The sequence below is a fragment of the Clinocottus analis genome, unplaced genomic scaffold, assembly GCF_023055335.1.
Source record: "Clinocottus analis isolate CAN_PGR_092001 unplaced genomic scaffold, fCliAna1.0.p SCAF_18, whole genome shotgun sequence".
Taxonomy (NCBI): domain Eukaryota; kingdom Metazoa; phylum Chordata; class Actinopteri; order Perciformes; family Cottidae; genus Clinocottus; species Clinocottus analis.
Genome location: NW_027175909.1, coordinates 16,670,085 through 16,692,434, shown reverse-complemented (window position 1 = coordinate 16,692,434; position 22,350 = coordinate 16,670,085). Strand labels below are relative to the sequence as shown.

At 44.5% G+C, this 22,350-nt stretch overlaps 1 protein-coding gene across 1 annotated transcript; it reads right to left on the bottom strand.

Annotated features, from left to right (window-relative positions):
- Positions 1-588: 588 nt before the first annotated feature.
- Positions 589-22,071, bottom strand: map3k15 (mitogen-activated protein kinase kinase kinase 15). The gene is made up of 29 exons (XM_068581682.1): positions 21,762-22,071; positions 18,911-19,050; positions 18,622-18,645; positions 16,513-16,706; positions 15,594-15,762; positions 15,058-15,164; positions 14,113-14,283; positions 13,909-14,021; positions 13,406-13,565; positions 12,918-13,068; positions 12,725-12,832; positions 12,353-12,402; positions 11,709-11,804; positions 11,488-11,575; positions 11,273-11,406; positions 10,408-10,535; positions 9,997-10,127; positions 9,797-9,902; positions 8,053-8,210; positions 7,767-7,950; positions 7,464-7,641; positions 6,682-6,856; positions 5,958-6,143; positions 5,770-5,875; positions 5,428-5,677; positions 3,019-3,131; positions 2,834-2,940; positions 2,669-2,745; positions 589-1,798 (listed from the first exon to the last, which is right to left on the bottom strand). Exons 1-29 carry the CDS (start codon positions 22,069-22,071, stop codon positions 1,705-1,707), a joined length of 4,008 nt encoding a protein of 1,335 aa, XP_068437783.1. The 3' UTR covers positions 589-1,704.
- Positions 22,072-22,350: the final 279 nt, after the last annotated feature.

Below are 22,350 nucleotides of genomic sequence, written 5' to 3'. Positions count from 1 at the left end.
CTCGCTGAATTGACAGAAAAACATCTGTTTTCAGTTTTCCTTGCAGCCTGAGGAAGCGAACCTGTTGGGTTGCTACAGGTGAACATGTTCCATGACGTCACTTAATTGTGCAATATATCACTGCTGCACCCGCTGGAGCCGAGTTCACAGGCGAGCCTTTTAAAGAAAGGTCCTTACAAAAGAGACAATGTTAGGTTGGCAAAAACTTTTCCTTCAAGCCTAATTTTGAAGATGACAATGGTTTAATGATATTTTTTAATAAGGGTTAACAATGGCATTCAAGCACATCTGTGAGTGTGTGACGCATGGTGTCACGCTTACCTATTAAATAATAATATAATTACCCCAACGGGTGAATGTGCATTGAGAGGATGTCACAGATCGAGTTTACAAGCGACTCTGCAGTTGTTCGGCTCAACAGGTCGTTCAAAAACAGGCTCACAGGTAAGTAGGAGGCTAACAGGCTTCAGCCATGTAACGCATAAATTCAGCACAAAGCTAGGGTGAATAATCTTGCTATGTTCTGTGCAAATAACTTAAACAGTTGACTTCCAAGGTGGGCAACATTTTCATTCATTATTTCCGGGTTTATTGCAGTTTTAAAGCAATCCATGACACAGACGAGCAAGCACATAAAACAGGTGGAATAATTAAAAAATAACATTTAAATACACAAAACGCACAGAGGAGAAAAGAACAGTAACTTCATAAAGTACATCGAGGAAATATTAATAAGATGCGTACAAATGTGAAGGCAGTGACGTGGTGGCAGTTATGATCTCCATGTGGCTACATTGTGTTTATGTTAAACTTTAAACACGTAGACTTAAAACACGTATGTGCATTGGCTTATAAACCCACCATTGCGCAATTATGGATTATCTAGATATCTATCTAGTAAATTCTTAGTTTACAATTTGGCTGCAGAACAAAGGGACCGGCAGACACGTCAGTCCAAAAGCTAAAGTGGTTTATCATTACTACATTATAGAAAGAGATGTTGGTGATGGACTCTGCAGAACAATATCTGCCGTTCATCAGTATGCAGATGAGCAGAGCAGATCGGACTGCGGGGTGAAGTTCAGTCTGAATTTGGCATTGGATCAGTGTACACGGTCACGTGATTGGCACCAATAGTTGATTAAAAACACTATTTACGGGTCTAGGGGATCAAACAAAAGACGCTGTAGAATCAGAAAGTCTTCAAAATCTTCAATTGGGTAAATATTTTGCAGCCAAATGAAATAGTTTCCAAGATTTTTTTAAAACTTGACTTGTTTCTTTACAGGGCTTGTCCAAGTGCATTAAAGTAGATTGTACGCCCTGTAAACATGAACGCCTCCAATACAAACAACGAAACGGAAGCAACGCATGCGTGTTTTGGCACAGTTTTGTCGATATATTGAGACGTTCGGCGTCTCAATATATCATTCCACTGAGCGGCTACGTCGCGGACATTTTGAGAAAGAAAAGATTCCGAGTGGAGCTTTAAACTTGGGACGCCTCACTCTCTGTGGCGTTTAAATGCTTGTGCAGAGGCATCGAGCAGGGCTTTGGTCTGGTCCAATCTGTGAAACTACGGCGTGAAAAAGGCACTGTGGAGGGAGAGAGAAAGAGAGATCCATGCCGGGCTGGTAGTGTGCAGATGTGTGCGTGTTTTCCCGCCAATCAAGAGTCCTCCAGAGCCGCGGACCGCGTTTCCCATCATGCATCGTCTTCCGAGCGTTCGTCGGGTCTCAGCCTCTCTCGCTCCCGGTGCCGCTGGATGGCCCGCCAGATGCGGCAGAGGACTCCGCCCCTGTGGGGAACGAGTGGTCAATGAATCGAGGCGACGGATGGATGGATGTACGAATGCTACTGTTGGAACCTGACTGAAGTAATAGTAATCATATGAAAGTCTTTTGATTCACAGGGTTTTGTTTGTACTAGAAAGACTTCAAAAAGGTTTTTGACGTCGCTAACAATTACAGATTATTGCAAAAGTCTGACATTTTATCAACAGACTGAAGACACGTATTTGCAAAGCAAGAGGAAAGTCCCGGTTGATTCGCCTGACGTGCTGAGCTTGTTTCCTCTCCGGAGACGCTTTGAATTCCAGAGTTCTGCAGCCTCGCTGTGAACCTGCAAGGTGTGCTACCATGAAAGTGTGTCACATCCCATAAGCGCCAACTTAAAATCCACGAGACGATGGCGGGGAAATCTTCTTGAAATTTCCTTGAAATTTTCTTGAAATTTTCCTGAAATTTTCTTGAAAGTTCCTTGAATTTAACAATTATGACTTTGTTGAAGGATTTGTTTTTTAGATACCGTTACTTTTCTAAATAACAAACATAAGCACCCACTAAATTTCCTTGAAATTTTCTTAAAATTTCCTTGAAATTTTCTTCTTTTTTTTTAAAATTGCCTTGAAATTTTCTTAAAATTTTCATGAAATTTTCTTACATTTTTTTGAAATTTTTCTTCTTTTTTATGAAAATTTCTTAAAATTTGCTTGAAATTTTCTTAAAATTGTGATGAAATTTTCTTGAATTCAAACATTATAACTTCGTTAAAGAATTTGGTTTTTCCATACCACTATTTTTCTTAAAAACCAACGTCAGCCGGCCAAGAGTAGTCAGACGTCATGCTTTCCTCTGGCAGTGTTCGTCATCGTGTGAAGCATAGCTACCGTAGACGTAGACATTGGAGGTCGTCTTTGGAGACTTCAGCGAGGACGTCGGTCAGCGTGTACTCCTCCAGCACGAACTACAACACAACACGTCCAAATTAAAGCCGCGCTGAACATTTTAAAATGGCTCACGGACCGATATTCAAACGCCGCGGGATACTCAACCTTATCGATGGTGTCGGCATCGGCCCCCTGCTCTTTCAGCCAATCGGTGAGCTGCTTGTCTGGCTCGTGGTCTGCGGGGACTTTGAAGATGGAGGGAGGTAAAATGTCTGTTTGAGAGGAAGAAAAAAACGAGTTAAAAGCGAAAGAGGAGCACAAACGGACTAATGATCGAGCGATGTGTTTACCCAGTGGCCGGTGTCGGACTCTGACCAGCTCCATGTCGTGTGCTCTCTGCTGCAGCGTTGCCTTCAGGACCTGCTGGAACTCCTTCTCCTTCTGCAGCAGCTCCTCCAGCAGCCTGCAGCGACAGGGACACCTGTTACGATAGCCCATACAGGTCACAGGGCCGGGGGGGAAGAGCAGCGCGGTCCCACCAGAAAGGTGTCCAAACACATGGAAACGTAAACGGGCGAATATGCATGGGCGGCAGTTTGACGAAGAGGGGCTGAAGAAGATCATAAACCTCAGAAAACTATGAGTTCATCCAGCTTCCGGTCAGAAAACTATGAGTTCCTCCAGCTTCCTGTCAGAAAACTATGAGTTCCTCCAGCTTCCTGTCAGAAAACTATGAGTTCCTCCAGCTACCTGTCAGAAAACTATGAGTTCCTCCAGCTTCCTGTCAGAAAACTATGAGTTCCTCCAGCTTCCTGTCAGAAAACTATGAGTTCCTCCAGCTACCTGTCAGAAAACTATGAGTTCCTCCAGCTTCCTGTCAGAAAACTATGAGTTCCTCCAGCTTCCTGTCAGAAAACTATGAGTTCCTCCAGCTTCCTGTCAGAAAACTATGAGTTCCTCCAGCTTCCGGTCAGAAAACGGGTTTGTAATTCAACGGAACCGAACAATTTGCTGTTTTTTGCAATTGCAGAAGTAGTAAAACTGGTACTTTCATGGCAATACTGTTGAAACCACTAACTCCTGGAGCCAATCCAGGTCCGATAAACCACACGAGCACATTGTGGGTTTTACACTTTAATTCTAAAACACACAAACTACACACAGTTATCTACATTATACACATAATGTGAAGCCTGTGTGTGCTGTTTGCCAAACACTGCTATTGCAATACCATACTGTTATCACCTGCACCCAGAATGCACCTGTGTCCATACACTATATTTACAGCACACTATAAATGAAAAGACCAACATCAGAGTGCACTTGGTAATGTGTAAAGAGACGTTTATTTGAGTTTGCGTCTGAAGTTGTGATGCAAAATACCATTTTAGTTTATAAAATCATGAATGAAATGTTTTCAGAGTTACAACAAAGCTTTTAGAAGTTGCAAAGTATAAACGAGGACACCATGGTCCCCTCACCTCACCTGCACAGAGAGAGAATAGTCCAGCTTTTTAAAGGCATCGTGTCAAACGTGATGGTTTGAGAGACTTTAATGGGAGAAGTGGAGCGACATGCAGCTTGATCGCAGATTGAAAGAGTTGCAAAACTGGTGCGACCAGGAAATAAAAACTAAGTGTTTCATGAAGGCATGAAACCGTGAGGTCTGTAAACACAAAATAAATAACAAGCAACAGAAATGCATTTAGTGTTTTTGTTTTTTTTGCAAAAGGGCCATATTCCTTTCGAGGCCTGCAAACAAGACAAGACTACTAAAAGTATATTAATGGAGAAAGTTGTCCCATCTTTTCAAAAGTTTCCCTCTGAAGTGTTTATATTGTCTTTTGTTTGTCTCCTTCTCTAAACTCAGACATCAGCTGCTGTGCCGGCGTGGTTTCTCAGAGGTGTTGTGTTTATGTGTCTTTGTTTGTCCTGCCATCATAAAAACTACCAGGATATTCCAGGTGTCAAAAGCTAAATGTGTTGCGGGTGAAACATTTGATCACGTGTCCTCAGTGAAGACTTTGTTCATTGTTTAATATTTCGACAATGGCCGCCCCGCCCCGTGTACTTTCTAGGGTGGCAAGAAAATATAAAAAAATGAAAGTTATTATAAAGGACACACTGTTTTCCAACTCATGGTCACTCTGTTACGACAAAATCAGAATTTTCGAACATATTAAATATAAAAATGTTGACCTTGTCTCACAGATGACAGCAGAGACCTTTTAACAAATAATTCTGTCTGATTAAATAATAAATCCAGAAATCCTTTCTTTTCTGTATGTTGAATAACCTCCATGTCCAAAAACAAAAGCCAACGTTTAGATATTGTATCAGCGCTTAAATATGATGAAGATCAGGTCAGTTTTTTTCCTTCTACTGCTGCGTCTCAAGTGACTAACCTCTACCCACGCTGCCCTGCAGCTATTGTGTCCGTGACATACATAGCGTGTGTGTGTCTGTGCGTGTGTGTGCGCGCGCGTGTGTGCACCTTGTGGGTGTGTGCACATTCTTTCCTAATCATCCACTTCTGGTCACATGATTGCTTCTAGTAGAATTTCATCATCATGACTACCATTTACCCAACCTGCCTGAAGCAGAGCTTCTACACGCGTGTGTGTGTGTGCGTGTATTTGTGTGCGTGTGATCGAAAGGATCGCAAGTGTTGAAATCTCTGAATGGCGGCGCGTCACCACTTCATTGCCACGTTGGTTTCTGACTGCGTGGAGGAGCCTTCGGGGTGTGAGCGTGTTTACCTGTTGGTCTCCTGCTTGAGTCGGCCCAGCTGGGCCCCCAGGTGGTGATGATGCGAGCGCTGAGGCTCCTGCGAGTGGGCGGAGCTCGGCGCGCCGCCGGCTGCGGGGTGGGCGGGGGGGTCCGCCGTCGCCCCGGCGTCGTCGGCGTGGGGCGCTAACACGGGACCGAACTCCACCTCCTCTTCGTCCACCTCGTCCTCCTTCTCCGCCCCCTCGCACTCCGACGCCGGGCCGAAGTGGGTCTGCAGCTCTGTGGGGCGTCACATGGTTATGGGGTTGTTTTTTGTGTGCATGTGAAGGACAGAGCGTCCACTAGAGGGCGCCGCGAGCTCAGCCTCTGACCTGGAATGAGGATGGTGATGGCCGCCTGCACCGCTCGGCGGATGATGTTGTCCATCGCAAACATCCAGTGAGGTTTAATGTGATGGTTCCTCAGGACTTTGTTGACCTGAGAACACCAGACAATATTTATATCGTGTCTGCGTGTGTGTGCATGTGTGTTATGTGTGTGTCTGCGTGTGTGTGCTGACCGAGTCCTGGAAGCCGAACAGCACCAGCTGGATCTGGTTGATGGAGGTGGAGTCAAAGTCCAGGTCCAGCTTGAGCTTAGAGATGGTGGCCGCCATGACGCGGCGCTCTGGGGAATGGATGAAGTCTCGCAGGATGCAGATGATCTGCTTGATGTGGTCGACAGACAGCTGGAGCTCTTCACTGCCCTGCACACACACACACACACACACACACACACACACACACACACACGTTTACATACCGTATATATCAACAAAACACAGATTTAAGCTCATACTGGACGTATAAATGATTTTGTGTATATCATCAAGACAAACTATCAGATACAACTAAATATAAATACAAATTTAAAGCCTCTTCAATGGCCTCAAAGATCTTATTTGTAGGATTTTAGAACATGTGCGCCCCCCAGTGGTAGCATCCGGAAATACAGGCTTCTCTTCTTCCAACGTTTGACATGAAAATGTCCTGTGATTGTAATTTTGACTCAACAGTGCAAGAGGAGTTAAGAAAACTAAATAGATGCCTTGATAAACTGCAATTTTATATTTTTCTTTTACTTTGAAACACCATAGTTTGTTGTTTTCAACATGAACGCAGACGAAAGGAAACAAATCTGAAAGGACCAATGAAAAAGTACATATGACAGTACAAAATGCCACGTGAGTACAACATAAACAAAGAAGCACATGTATTGTATTGCTGTTCCTTGACATGAACAACCTGGATGTGGTTCTCCTTCAGGTTGGAGATGACCTTGGCCTGGTCGTCGTTGAGGACCTTGAACAGGATGGCTCGCCTCTCGCTGTCCTTCTTCAGCAGGAACAGGCCGCCGTCCCGGTCCTCGGGGGAGGGGGGCGCGCTGCGGTCGTCCGACACCGAACCTTCGTCTGGAACACTGCGACACACACACACACACACACACACACACACACACACACACACACACACACGATGATCTCACCGCAATCTAAAAAAATACAGCACGGAACGCGCAATTGATTTACAGCGACGTGACGCGCCGCCCGAGTTTATTTACAGATACAAGCCTCTCCTGGAGACTGTGTGTGCCCAGGAAAGTGCCGAGGCAGCAGCGCAGCAGCGGCGTGAGTCAGCGGGTCCGGGGCCGCGCGCACACGTCCCCGCAAACCACCGCGCGCGCGCGCGTGTGTGTGTGTGTGTGTGTGTGTGTGTGTGTGTGCTCAGCCCGCCAGCTGAAGCTCGTAAAGTTATCAGGACCTCGTTATTGCAGGGTCGTAAAAGGCAGCCGGGCATGCTGTGGGCACAATAAGGCCACCTGCCACCAAGACACACACAAACACACACACAGACACACACACTCATGCACAGTCATTCACATCGTCATTCCCAGCAGGATTTTGTATGCCGTGTATTATTTTTGCATTTGGAATAAGCGTAACTGATGTCATCCAAATGACATTTTGCAGGTTTTAAAATCTGAATTGTTGGCTCTCAAACGTCCCCACCGCTCCGGGCACACACACCTCAGGTAGTTGGAGTTGGCCGGTTTGAGCAGGTTCTCGGAGCCGGGGCTCTTCTTCTTGGGGAAGAAGACGTCGTGTTTGGAGTCGCAGTCCGGGCTCATGGACCCGGGCTCGCTGCTGCTGCTCCCGGTGGCCTCGCACTGCAACTGCACCGGCAGCGACACGTTGTGGATGTAGTCTGCACACACACGCAAAAAGCATTTGTTAGGTTAGAACGTTAGGTTGCAACATACATGACTGTGTGTGTGTGTGTGTGTGTGTGTGTGTGTGTGTGTGTGTGTGTGTGTGTGTGTGTGTGTTAACCTGATGGTTTGAAGGCGATCTTGCTCTTCTTGCCCTTGGCGTTCTGTCGGACGAACGTGTCTCTGAGGAGGTCGGAGGTGATGGCTCTCTTGTGAGGATCCGGCTCGAAGCAGCGCAGGATGAAGGACTTGGCCTCCAGGGACAAGGACTCTGGGATCTCCGGGTGGATCTTAAACATTCCCACCTGGAACCACGTTCAGAGGATTCAAGAATCAACGCCCGGGAGTCTGTTTGTACATATTTACAGCTTCAATCATGAATGAACCCCCTCGTGTGACGTTCCTACCTTAAACATGGCCGCCTGCGGTTCTCCCAGCTCGTGGAACGGCGGTTTCCCGGTGGCCATTTCTATAATGGTGCACCCCAGGGACCAGATGTCAGCCGGGGCCCCGTACCCTCGAGGGCCCTTATCAATGATTTCTGGAGCCATGTACTGCAGAGTACCTGCAGCCGGAGGAGAGACAGACGGTGAGCTGCAATAATAATTACATCAACAACAAAAAAAAGAGGCAATCGAGTCCGGGAGCATCAACAAAAACAGACTGAAGAGGAGATTTTTGAAATGAACATTTCTGGACGTAACAAGCTGGATCTTATCTCAAAGGTTTATTGGAGACCTTGTTCCAAAAAAAGAACAAATCTGGGGAACATGTTCGCATTTTGGAACAAATAGCTCATACTTTTACATTTTGTATTTCGAATTATGAACATTTAAGCAAAGTGGCTTTGCACCCAATGAAAAAAAAATCATATTTATGATTAACTTTAAAGGCCGAAGACGTGAGATTTAACCAGTTTCTAGACGTCTTTTTCAAAGTCATAGCTACACTGCATCGCTATGACTTTACTGTATGGTTCAGTGCCTTAAGAACAGCCCACATCCTAATAAGACACCTTTTTGGAAAGATTAGAACCTGAAGAATCTGAATGTGTAACAAATATCACAATATAAACAAAGCATTGGCCTGTTAGGAAGGAGTTTCAGTCCAAAAACTGTGTCGTTCTGTTAAAAAATGGAGATAATTAAGGAAATGTTTTTAAAAAATTGTCTGATAATAGGCGCTGGGGGGCTTTTGCACATGGTTCCCAAGAGGTGAAGTTGTTTCAGTCCTCAAAAATGTAGTTTCTATCTCTTGAGTATTTAGTCTGCAGTCTTTCTGAGCATATTTGGCATTTGTGGTCGGCTCTAAATGCTGATGTAAACAGAGACAGACAGAGCTTTACAAAGATGGAGATGGAGGAGAGACAGATAAGGACATACACACACACACACACACACACACACACACACACACACACACACACACACACAGCTGCTCATGAAAGGTAAACACCCTTCTGCCTGTGCTTGATTAGCTAATCTAATCACACACCTCGCTGGCGGCTGGAGGAGGCCAGATGGCCGATGAATGTGCACGTTTGTACGAGCGCGCACGAAGCACATCGTGCGTTTCCATAGAGGCTGATAGCGGCTTTCGTCATTTTGAGGGTCATTCGATGTTTACGCTCGGACATTTCTATGACTCCTCTGAGGCCGAACCGCCGACTTGAGATGAGAGCGAAGAGCCGGAGCGGCATGTCGGGTTTTACAGGATCATTCTGTCATCCTTTTATTAATAGTTCATTTTTGTTTACTTGTTGCCATTGTTACATTTCTGGAGCTGAATGGATGACGTCATCGTCTATTAAAGAAGAGGAGGAGGAGGAAAAGAAGGAGGAGAAGAAGAAAATGTAGAAGAAGGAGAATGAGGAAGAGGAGGAGGAGGAGATGTAGAAGAAGGAGAAGGAGAAGCTGTAGAAGAAGGAGAAGATGTAGAAGAAGGAGGAGGATAAAAAGGAGGAGAAAAGGAAGAAGAAGAAGAAGAAGGAGAAGATGTAGAAGGAGGAGAAGAAGAAGAAGAAGATGTAGAAGGAGGAGAAGAAGAAGGAGGAGAAGATGTAGAAGAAGAAGAAGAAGAAGAAGAATATGTAGAAGATGTAGAAGAAGGAGGAGAAGGAGAAGATGTAGAAGAAGAAGAAGAAGAAGTTACCGGTGAACGTCTCGGTGCAGGGGTTAACTCCTGCCAAGCGCTTCGAGGTGCCGAAGTCTGAGATCTTCAAGACGCCGCTGTAGGTGTTCACCAGCACGTTGTCGCCCTGGATGTGACCACACACAACACAACACGAGGTCATCAGCACCCTGCGGCGTCACCCGTCTCGTCCCACGAGAGCGCGCGACCGTGCGGCGCACCTTGATGTCTCGGTGGACGATCTGGTTCTCGTGAAGGTACCGGAGCCCCTCCAGGATCTGCCGGGTGTAGAAGATGATGGTGGCCTCCTTCAGCGGGCCCCATTTGGAGCGCAGCAACGCCGACAGGCTTCCTGGAGAAAGGAAGAGAAGGAGTGTCCAAAACCTATCATGAAACGGGAAGATGACCAAGCAGTTAGAGAGACCGCCCAGTGACCCCGAGGTCACAAGCATCGATCTCCGGCTGGATATTACAGGGTTCACACACATTTTGCCCAACGGGTTCCATGACTTTTAACCACACTTCCATGACTTTTAGTGGGTTTTGAAGTGTGTAATATGGAGTTTGACAGGATCTAGTCCTAGTTCACACTACTGTGTGTAACTGTCTTTCTCTCTGGTACACAAACGCACCTCCAGGCACTTGTTCCATGAAGATCTTGATGTACCCGTTCTCAGACACGGAGCCCAAGTACTGAACAATGTTCCTGTGCTTCAGGTACTTGTGGAGGGCGATCTCCTCATGGAGGGGCTGGGAGTATCTAAGAGAGAGAGGAAGAGAGACATTGGCTGAATAAAGTTTACTTATATGTCATATCAAGTTACAGCATCAACCTACTTAACATTCTTATATTTTTAGAATATATTTATCTATAACTACCTACCTAAATACATTTATATCTATGTATTTATGTATCTATCTATCTATCTATCTATCTATATATATATATATATATATATATATATATATATATATATATATATATATATATATAAATATATATATATATACCTTTCTATACCTTTCTAATATAGCTATTAATCTATCTACCTTTATAACAATCTATCTACCTACCTACCCACCAATCCATTCATCCATCATCTATCTATCTACCTACCTACTTATCCATCCATCCATTTATCTATCTAATAAAATCTCTATCTATCTACCTACCCACCCACCCACCCATCCATCCATCCATCCATCCATCTATTTACCTACCTACTTATCCATCCATCCATCCATCCATCCATCCATCCATCTATTTACCTACCTACTTATCCATCCATCCATCCATCCATCTATCTATCTATTTACCTACCTACTTATCCATCCATCCATCCATCCATCTATCTATTTACCTACCTACTTATCCATCCATCCATCCATCCATCCAATAAAATCTCTATCTATCTACCACCTCTGTGACAGTAAAATACTCTTTTCCAATGTCAAAGGTCATGGAGAGCGCCCCCTTTTCTCCACAAACACTCCTACCGGCTGTCTCTCTCTGGGATCTCCTTGATGGCGATCCGGACCTGGTTGCTGACGTCTCTCCCAGCATACACCACTCCGTAGGTTCCCCGGCCCAACACCACCCTGTCGCCCGTCTCATCTGTGTCGTACTCGTACTGCAACGCACACACACCTCCAGTCAGTGGTCACACAATAGAGCTGTGTTGTTACTGAACAATGACGGCAGCATTTAGGACCTCCAGCGTGTCTCCGTCAGCTTCCCCCTCCAGCTCCACGGCGTTCCCCGTCCCGTCGGAGATCATCTCTTTCACCATGGAGCAGAACCTGAGACGAGACAGACGCCATCACTCCCCCCGCTGGCGGCCATTGTTTCAATACACTCGCACATATACGAGCACGAAACGCAGACAAACACACACACACCTACACAGACACATCTAGAGGTGTGTGTCCTCACCGACCGCACTGCTCCTCGGTGGAGAAGTAGATCTGGAAGTCGTCGGAGTTGTCGTGGACGTAGAGGAAGCAGCAGCGCTCGTCGAACTTACTGATGCTGCAGGCCGGAGAGTCACAGCAGAGGAGTGAGGTTCATTTCTAAGATTTTTATGAATTTTCGGGATTTTTTTAAAATACTTTTGAAATCTTTTAAAAATCATTGAGAAAATTAATTCAATTTAAAAAAAAAGGAATAATAAGTATTTCAATACATTTTCTTGTTTAAAAAAAAAGTTTAAAAAATCTTTTAAAAATAATTTTGAAAATTAATTCAATAATATTCTCTTTTTGAGGATTTTCATGAAAAATGTTTGTTTTTTTTAAATTTCCAAACTTTTTTTGATTTTTTAATTTAGTTTGAACTTTCAGAATTTTTAATTTTTTTACATTTTTTTAAAAATTATATATATATATATATATATATATATATATATTCCATTAAAAGTACAGTACTAGTGAAAACAAAGTGTTTTTGGCAAAAAGTGTAGTCATGCAATTACAGTGACAAACCCAAGTAAACAGGGAATAAACGGCGTGTTTTAGCTGCATAAAATAAAACATGCTAAACTGTTTTGCATGTATTCACTTCCACATTTACATCCATACCTGATGCCTTTGATGGACATCGCGGTGAAGTTCCACTCGTGGATCCCTTTCTGTAATGAAAGTGAATTAAACTTTGAGGCTGTTCAAATGTGCACAGAATGTTCCTGAACTTACCAGAAAATCAACATAAGAAAACTCTTATTAATAATGCAGGTTTTCTATCCAGTACTTTTATGCAAATATTAGGACGTTGATTTATTAAGTTTAAACAGCTGCTGGCTCTAATCTTTCAGTTGGTGCTATCAAACCAAAGAGAAAGTGCCATCAAACGGAGGGAAAACTTCTTGAAAAGTGAACGTCTCAACCAATCGTATCTTTTCTGTCTTCAGGCATACTGAACATGCGTTTCATGGTTCATGAAGGACTTGTTACCGTTTCGGCAGGAGAAACATGCCAGATGGAGACGTTCTTCTCCTCGGCCTCGTTGTTGATGGACACGTACGAGGGCTGGTAAACCTTCGTGGGCTCCAGGATTAACACCTGTAGCACAAAGAGGTGGAGGAGAGGTTAACGGACACGTTCGCATGAGTCTCTAAAAGAGATGCTGCGTGTTGAGAGTTTGTACCGGAAACCGCAGTCGATTGGTGGTGCCCTGCGTGGCCTCCACGATGATGTCCATCCAGAAGTTGAGCCTCTCCCGCTGTGGGGAATGTTCCACCGTCTGCTTCTTGAACCTCAGGATCAGCTGCAGGTTCTGCACCACCGACCGCAGGTACCTGGAAGAAGATACGCGCAAAACAAGCCCCCGGGAATTAATATGAGGGTTTGTATCATGTTTACTGGTCACTTGAATGGAATAGGAACTATTTTTGTAATCATAAATACATTAAAAAAAATCAAAATGGTGTATTCTTTGAGAGGGCTTTGGCCTCTTCGTCATTATCAGAGCCTTCTTTTAGTCCCCCAGTAGTTACTCGCATTTGAAAATGCAGAATATAAAACAAACTAAAACCCAGCATAGTATGTAGTATATTTCCTTTACTGCCAAATAAAGTAGCTTATAAAAGCACTGACAACACTGAACATAATAACTAATTCTTTGTGACTGTGTACCAGAGAGGCGGCTTGAGTTTGAAGAGCTTCTCGGCCGCCTGAGTAGCTTTCGGGATGTCGCTAGCTAGCATGCTAACGGTGAAGAACTGGCCCACGTCCCAGTAGTTATTCATCTTTTCCAGGGAACCTTTGCGCCCCAGCAGACTGTTCAACCTCACACCTGAAGACATCACATTAAAACTATAAAAACATTGTGGAATATATGATTTACCAAATATGAATGCGCTTCATTTAGACGGGAAAGAACAACCGAATAATTGTTTTGCAGAGGCTAACTATTGTGTCGCCGGCGTTATCCTAGTTGATGCTTATTTTGCAGTTTCTGTATTAGTTAATCTTAACTATTACCCTTAAAATTACTCTATAAAGACACAATTTCCCCACATGTACTGTATTAAAGTATTAGACTTTCTATCCAGAGCACATTTGATATTTGTATTGGACGGTTCCAGTTTTTGATAGATCAATCAAAGGGGGTACCAGGTTCAGGATCCTCCTCTTACCTATTTTCCTAAGTTCAATGGAGTTCTCAAACTGTTGGCCAGCAACTATGAGGAGGACCGCCAGGTTGATGCCGGAGTAGAGCGTCGGCTGCAGCTCAAAACCCTTCCTGTACCTGCACGAAGAAGTAAGCAATTCGATGCAGATCATGTATTTGTTCATGGAGGCACGTGGAAGGGATTATGCATTGAAGTGCGTCTTCTCACCACTGGATGGCGTTGTCTCTGTTTTTCATGTCTTTGCAGTCTGAGTCCAGGAAGATGTCCTTGTATATGCGTCCGCAGAGGCAGAACATGTCCGGCGCTGGATGTTCGCACGACTGCAACACCTGCAGCATCACTTCGAGCGCTTGCTCCCTGTCACCGGGACTGTTCCTCCTGCACGCACACCAGCTAATGTCAAACTAAATCCACAATTTAATGCATTCATATAGTTAATGTGATTTAAAGACAAGCTCAACAACAGCAAATTGCAAGAATTCCACTAGAATCCAAAGCTGACATGGCAATTACAGCTAAAGTGCTAGTTAGCTACTGTTAGCCGGAGTTAAATGTTAGTCACCGTTAGCCGGAGTTAAACGTTAGTTACCGTTAGCCGGAGTTAAATGTTAGTTACTGTTTGCCGGAGTTAAATGTTAGTTACTGTTAGCCGGAGTTGAATGTTAGTTAAGGTTAGTTGGAGTTAAATGTTAGTCACCGTTAGCCGGAGTTAAACGTTAGTTACTGTTAGCTGGAGTTAAATGTTAGTTAAGGTTAGTCGGAGTTAAATGTTAGTTACCGTTAGCCGGAGTTAAATGTTAGTTACTGTTAGCCGGAGTTAAATGTTAGTTACCGTTAGCCGGAGTTAAATATTCATTAAGATCAACAAAATGGTGTTGCAGTTCTTAAACAAATACGTTATTATAGATTTAAAACCTGATTTATCTCTCTAGCGGGTTGTTTGTCTCCTTAATTAAACATTTTTATGGCGTAGTTGTAAAACAGATGCCATAAAGTTATATTCTGCACTTAAATTAAATGTGCCGTGCGTGGCTGAGTTATGGCTGCAGAGTAGAATACATGTAGGGATGATCACATTTGACTTAAATGAAAAAGCAAAATAAAAAACACAAATGTTGCATCCAAAACGCCACCGACTCCGTGAGAATAAACCTGTTGAGGGCGAACGCGTAGTGGAACTGGATCATGGGCTGCGTCGCCAGATCACAAGTCGGCAGCATCTCCAGAGTCTCCACCAGCTTCACCATGGCATCGTAATCCTTGGAAAGTAAGTATAAATAAAAGTAGTTAACCATGCGGGGCCAGAAAAATGTTTAAGCAAGTTAATAAGTACAAATAAGAGACTATTGACACGATTGATTAAGTACAAACTAGAGTCAATTGACACGATTGACAACGTTGTCGGTCAATCGTGTCAACCATAAATTCATCCCAACAAACAGATATAAAAACATATATTCGAAGGGTTTATTATACTTGGATCTAAACTTATATATGTGGAATTGCATCATGGTTAAAGATAGTCTTCTTAAGAGACAATAAGTCTCTAAAGTCAACAAAATCCCAAAAACTAATGAGGTTAGAGAGGGCGAGTCACCTGCCAATGTGCTTATTCTGACATATATTTGGTCCATTTCCTGCTTTCACATCAATTCATGTGTTTGTTTATCATCATGAGTTGTTTTTACCTGGATGTCTCTGTAAGAAAACAGCAGGTTCATGACAATGTCCTGGGTGAGGACCTCCGTGTTGTCGATTCGGAGTTTGATGCGGGAAAGCTCCTTGGCCAGCTCCTCTCCCTGGTACTTCTCTCTGGCCTTCCTGATGTCATTCAGCAGGGTGTCCTTGAAGGAAGCACTGCAGCAGACGGAGAGACAAAGGAGAGACGATGAGAACAGAGGGATGTGGAGAAAGACAGTGAGACGAATCAAAAGGACGAGTCCTCAAAAGATTTACACGAATCGTATTCTTCTGATTCTTTAAAAAAAATACTATCTAAAAATTGGCCTTAACATATTGTCTCTGAGTTTTTGTGTCCTCCACATATATATATATATATATATATATATATATATATATATATATATATATATATATATATATATATATATATATACACTGCTGGTTAAGTATACAACCACTTCTTCCGAAACAAGAAGTCAACATTGATCTGTTTGACGCGTACCCTTTGTACACTTCCGTGGTCTTTTTAACCCAAAACATTATCTTTCCTCAACCTAACAAAGTGGTTTTGTTGGCTAAACCTAACAAAGTTGTTTCCTGTGGAAACGTAAGTTCATTTTTTCAAATTGTTTTGTTTACAGACGCTTTTTAATGAGCAAGTTGCTGGACATTTGTTGGAAAGTAACTTTTCCGCAGGATGTCATACAAACCGTTGTATGAAACATACATTACATTGATTTATACGCATTCTTAAAACAAACTCTTAAATTCAACGTGGTGAAACCTGCAGAAAACTCATTTATCCAACTTCTGGGATGTAATAAGTCAAAACTATGTGCTCTTTGGGTCCATTGGGCTTTGCCTTTGAAGCCCCCCGTCTATACAAGATGAGGCAACTCGCGTACGGTGGAGTTAATGTCCCACCAGGATGTGACGTGGATGTCCTTCAGCAGGCTGGTGAAGCGGTCCGTCAGGGGCACGCACAGCGGCCCCAGCAGGTTGTCCCAGCTGGGCTGCATGTACTCACTGGCCCGGCGCTGGGCGTCGCTCTCGCAGCACATGTACTCGTGGTTAGGAGTCACTATGTAGGGGATGAAGTAGTAGTTACCACTGGAGGCCTGGAGGGAAGAGGGAAAGAAACTCAATGATTCAGACAGCGGGTGTGTTTGTATATAACACAGCTTCATATCAGATTAAACAAAGACAGCCAGGATGCTTATTGGTCCAGGAAGAGGAATGGGATGGACAGATTGGGGATTATAGAAGGATTAAGGAGGAAGATCCGTACAAGCAGAGGATCAGTGCACCACTGAGATCGATTGGTAGGATCATGAAGACGTCAGCAAAGGTAAGCCCAAGTAATGAGCAATGAGGCCCGTGTGGCTGTTAAATATCCAGAAGAGAAACAACGAATGCACACAACTACACTCCTTTGGCTGTAGCGGGATTTAACCAGACGGCAACTTCCGCTTCTGCAGAGTGAAGCCGACACAGACGTGTATTCAAACCTGCATTCTCTCTCCTGACCACCAGGGGGCGACTCCTCTGGTTGTATAGAAGTCTATGCTTCATGTGTTAAAGCTGCATTCTCTCTCCTGGCCACCAGGGGGCGACTCCTCTGGTTGTATAGAAGTCTATGCTTCATGTGTTAAAGCTGCATTCTCTCTCCTGACCACCAGGGGGCGACTCCTCTGGTTGTATAGAAGTCTATGCTTCATGTGTTAAAGCTGCATTCTCTCTCCTGACCACCAGGGGGCGACTCCTCTGGTTGTATAGAAGTCTATGCTTCATGTGTTAAAGCTGCATTCTCTCTCCTGACCACCAGGGGGCGACTCCTCTGGTTGTATAGAAGTCTATGCTTCATGTGTTAAAGCTGCATTCTCTCTGCTGACCACCAGGGGGCGACTCCTCTGGTTGTATAGAAGTCTATGCTTCATGTGTTAAAGCTGCATTCTCTCTCCTGGCCACCAGAGGGCGACTCCTCTGGTTGTATAGAAGTCTATGCTTCATATGTTAATGCTGCATTCTCTCTCCTGACCACCAGGGGGCGACTCCTCTGGTTGTATAGAAGTCTATGCTTCATGTGTTAAAGCTGCATTCTCTCTCCTGACCACCAGGGGGCGACTCCTCTGGTTGTATAGAAGTCTACGGTCTATGGATTTAACTGATGGTCGCACTATAAAAACACTGCACAACAGGGACATTTGGGCAAAATTTGATTGAATTAATTTCGCCCCCTCACGTGCAGAATACTTCTTAATCCCAGTTTTCCCAAAAAAAATCCAAAAGATTGCACGGTGTTGAACTACTTGTAAAGTTAATGTCATTAAATTAATTTTCAAAGCGTCGGCAAAAACCACACCATCAAAATATCATCCACTGTTTTCACAGATAAGAAAATAGCCGCTGGATCTCACGCTTATATAACGGCTGCCAGCTTGACAATCCTCTGCAGAATAAAAGCACCACACATTCAACGTCTCTTCTAAGAAGAAGTCCTCATGACAGGATGCATTACAGCGTGCAAAGTTAAAACTCGTCATGTTGCAAACTCCTTTGATCCTTATTGTGAGTCTCACGCTGTTGTTAGGGCGTTCTAATTTGTTGTTCACACAACATCCCATGCCGAGGTCAGCAGTTGGCCCTCCGCCATGTTTATTATTATCATTATTATTAGATTGTGCAAGAAAAAATCTCCCAGCATGCCCTAGTGCGGCATGGTACCTACTTTATTACGCAATCCAGAGCCTCTGTATTCTGGAGGCAACTGAACCCATGGAAACCCTAAAGCTGCAGGACGAGTGGCCTTCTCCACGCACACACACAGAAATAAACACACAAATCATACCTGAAAAATCAGCAACGAAGCTTGTGTATGTATGTGTGTGTGTGTGTGTGTGTGAAAGCGAGACAGAGTGAAAGCATGTACATATGCAGAAGAACGGCATTTGTCACGAATATTATTCCACGAATAGCACGAGACAGTGTGTGCACATAAATCACACGTACACAAACGCACACACATGAACGTACTGTGTTTTTCTGCGCCACCATGTCCTGTGAGGAGATGAAACAAAATGGCATATGAGAATGGATTTTAAAAACTGAACGGTGTATATTCCTGTGTGCTACTTCAAACAGCTGTTTCCCCCTGGCAACACAGCGCATACTTCTCACACACACTGTCCAATATGCACACTCACGCACACACTCGTCTGTAAATAACATAGTGGGTCACTTTGTTCTAAGAAGCTGCAGAGGAATGGCATCCAATGGACCCTAAATACGCCTCCAGGAGATGGAAGTGCATGCGTGGGCGTACCTTCAGGGACTGGGCCGTGTCGGGGTCAGTGTCGTGGTACAGGATGACGTTGTTGGCCATGTCGAAGCTCTCCCTCACGCCCAGATGGTAAAACAAGGAGGGCTGCCGAAACACGTCGCTCATGTCCACCACCGCGATGTCTGGACGGAGGTCGGAAGAGATGGCCGACGATGTCACATAAAGATGGAAACGACAACGACAAAATCCATCAGCCCTCGAGTAAGACCCCCATTTATTCCCAACCCTATCCAAAGAGAGGAGGTGTTCAGCAGTGAGCTCTGGTGGTGGACAAAATACTTGGCCCCAGGGGGTCTTGCTCATCATTGAAGTAAAAGCACCAATAATCACAAACTGATTGATCCACATTGTGCCAACTGGCCCATAAGGGCGACAAAAAGGTCCCTCAGCTCTGTTGGAGCTGGTTCTCTATCGTCTTGGGCCGTGTTATTCTGGGCCTCCTTTCCCCCTGGGGTCCGGTGTAATGCGACTCTTGGGATTGCCCCTGATGTGCGCTCCGGGCACATGGCCAATCCAAAGTGCGGAGTGTATGTCGCCTTGCTGGGCGATTTTGGAGATGGTCTTTGGCCAGAATATATGCAAGACTCTGCTGGCGTGGTGTTTGGAAGGTGGGTAGTTTGAGGGCGTCCCGTACCCGCGCTGTTGATAATAAACACTTTTTCAGGTTTTGGCACCAGGTTGGTTGGATTTTCAGGTTTGTTAAAGTCCAAGATTGATCCGGTTTAAGTTTCTTGATGTGCACCCCCATCATGTTGAATCATGAGGTAGCCCCATCCTAAAGCTTCCTCTGCTTTACGGTGTATTTAGCTCTAAATGAGACCATAATTTATTTTAATTGACATCATGCCGTATGGAAGAAGACTTGAAGCGGTTGAGACCATAAAGGTTCAGTGAGTTGATGAATCCAGTGAGAAGCAGAGTCATTTTCTAATAGACTTCCTTAAAATCTGAGGTAACCAGAGGCCACTCAGGTTTAGGAAACTTCCGCATTGGCTTCACTTTTCAAGACCGAAGGTTGCAGCTGGTCGAGGAACTGTCTCTCTATTGTTGACGAAGACGGGCGTGACTTTGATTTTACTCCCGTTCATCGACTGCTAGCTGTCCGTAGCCCTGTGTTTTCTTTGTCTTTTCTTGAATGTAGATGCCTGTGCTTATCTGAAAGGACGTCAATGTCTCTGATGGTGGAATGAAGGGTCCATCAAAGTCCTCTGGTCTCATCTTCTGTCGAACAATACCGCTGACGTCACACATCCTTGGCGGACTCCCACAAAGCTGTGGTTATATTCCCCCATTGGTAGAACTGTTGGATGGTCACTACGTTGGGAGAAGGAAGCTGTTGCTTCTTCTTCTTGTTCTTCCAGAGGCTATCAAGATGAACGCTGCCTTTCTGTACATTGCTCATTGATTTACCTGAGAGGGAAGATCTGGCCAACGCATCCCTCCATCCAGTGTGTTTGTATCTGATCACTTTGTCTATCGTTGATGTGCTTCAGTGTTTCATGATCTTGGAGAATATTTTGCCACAAACTCGCTGTTTCAATCAGATAATGTGCCTTTAGTTTTTGTTACTTAACAGATATTCATATCTCACCCTCCAATCAGATGTCAGTTTTGCGCGGAAGGAGGATGTTTGGAGTTAGTTCTGGATATGATTTGATTTAATGGCTTCTATTTTTACTGGTGGGATGACATTGACGTCTGGGTCTTCTGCAGCTTCTTATGTTTTAATTGAATGAGGGGATGAGGGGAATGTCATTGGTTTTGCAGGTATTTGGTCAGAGGAACAGAGGAAAGGTCACAAAGATTTAATCCTCTGAGGACCGGAACGTTTTCTGCACAAAAATGTCATAGCGATGCATCCAAATATTTCAGTTTGGACCAAGGAAGCCACACCCCTAAGATCTGAGATGACATTCAGGGGACATGTTGTACTGTACTGTGTCCGGCATATTGCACAACAGACTCACATGTCATGGCAGGAAAACCACAGGACCACACTGGTCCAGATCCACATTGTGACTCATTGTGTTGTTGCCAGGAAACTTAAATGGTGTAATTAAGGAATATAAATTAAATGTTTTACCCTCATCAATTATCAAACTAATCACATGCTTTTTCCAACTTATTGTACCAACGACAGCCAAAACACACAATATCTAAAAGAACAATTAAAGAGATTTTGTCCATATTGAAGTATTAACATTATAGGCATATAGAGCACCAGAGGTCATTAAAGCCTTTTATATTGATTTCTTTTTGACATTTGTATTGGCCACACGTCCTGTCACCCACCTCCAAAACTAACCTCTGTACCTCTAGTGTGTAAATATCCTGTTTCCTTCAAACACTAATAGATGTAAACTGTCCATAAACACGTCATGGCTGGATTTAAATGCCACAATTGATGAACCATTAGCACATACAGGCAGTGAGCCAATGAGACTTTAAAGCACTTTGCTTTTCAATCCCATTATCTTCCTTTGTAATAAAACACTCTCACACACTCTTCCTCTCTATGAACAGTGCCATTTCCCACACACTTTGGAAATAGCTCTGAATTCAATTTAATATTCTGTGTAATAAACACAATAAGCTAACAAGGTGAAATATCTAGTGGAGTGAGAGAGTAATACTCTTTGAGATGAGTAAATAACAGAGAAGTTGCTCAAAGTAAATCTGTTGTTTCAACAGCATTTCGTTTGGCAACTTTTCCTTCATGTTCGCGCGTAAAACATTCATTTACTTTAATTCACCTCCCAGTTTCTGACCTAGACGACTCAAATCGTCGACCTACAAATGTCCCAACACGCCTCCCCCCACCAGTAACACACACCTGCATCGTAGAAACTGTCCAGCACTGACGTCTCTCCAAAGTCCAGCCGGCCGAAGGTGACGGTGGTGAGCAGCGCGCTCTCGGAGTCGCAGGCTCTCTGCAGACACTGCAGGGCTCCGGACTCCGGGCTGCTGGCCATCACCGACTTCAGCCCGTCGTTCAGGACGTACACCACCCGCAGGGGACGCTGCTTGGCCGGCGGGCAAGGGCTGGACACCTCGGGCCTCTCCCGGTCCCGCTCCGCCACGCACACCCCGGCGGAGTGCTCTCCTCCCATGTCGGCGACCTGCGCGCTCTGGCTCGTATCCATTGCGCGGGGAACCAGCAGGAGGTGTTTTGTGCTTTATCTCCTTCCTTCGCTTTTTTTATTCCGCCTCTCCTCTCCCTCCCGTTACTCCCTTCAGTCTGTCCGCCTCGTCCTCCTCTCGCGCGCACCTGTCGTCGCCGGAGAGGAGCGCGTCTGAGTTTGTGGCCCCAAGTCTGCGCTTCATTAACTCACATCATCGGCTGATTATCTCGCACCAAGAAGTCCGCTTCACCCCCCCAGACTGGATCCGACCAGATCCCACGAGGGAGACGACGTGGAGAG

Coding starts and splice junctions, on each gene's coding strand:
- map3k15 (XM_068581682.1), bottom strand. CDS start 22,071: ATGGATACGAGCCAGAGCGCGCAGGTCGCCGACATGGGAGGAGAGCAC. Junction 12,403..12,724: donor ATGTTTCTCCTGCCGAAACG/GTAACAAGTCCT, acceptor CTTTCATTACAG/AAAGGGATCCACGAGTGGAA. Junction 11,805..12,352: donor ATGTCCATCAAAGGCATCAG/GTATGGATGTAA, acceptor TCCGGCCTGCAG/CATCAGTAAGTTCGACGAGC.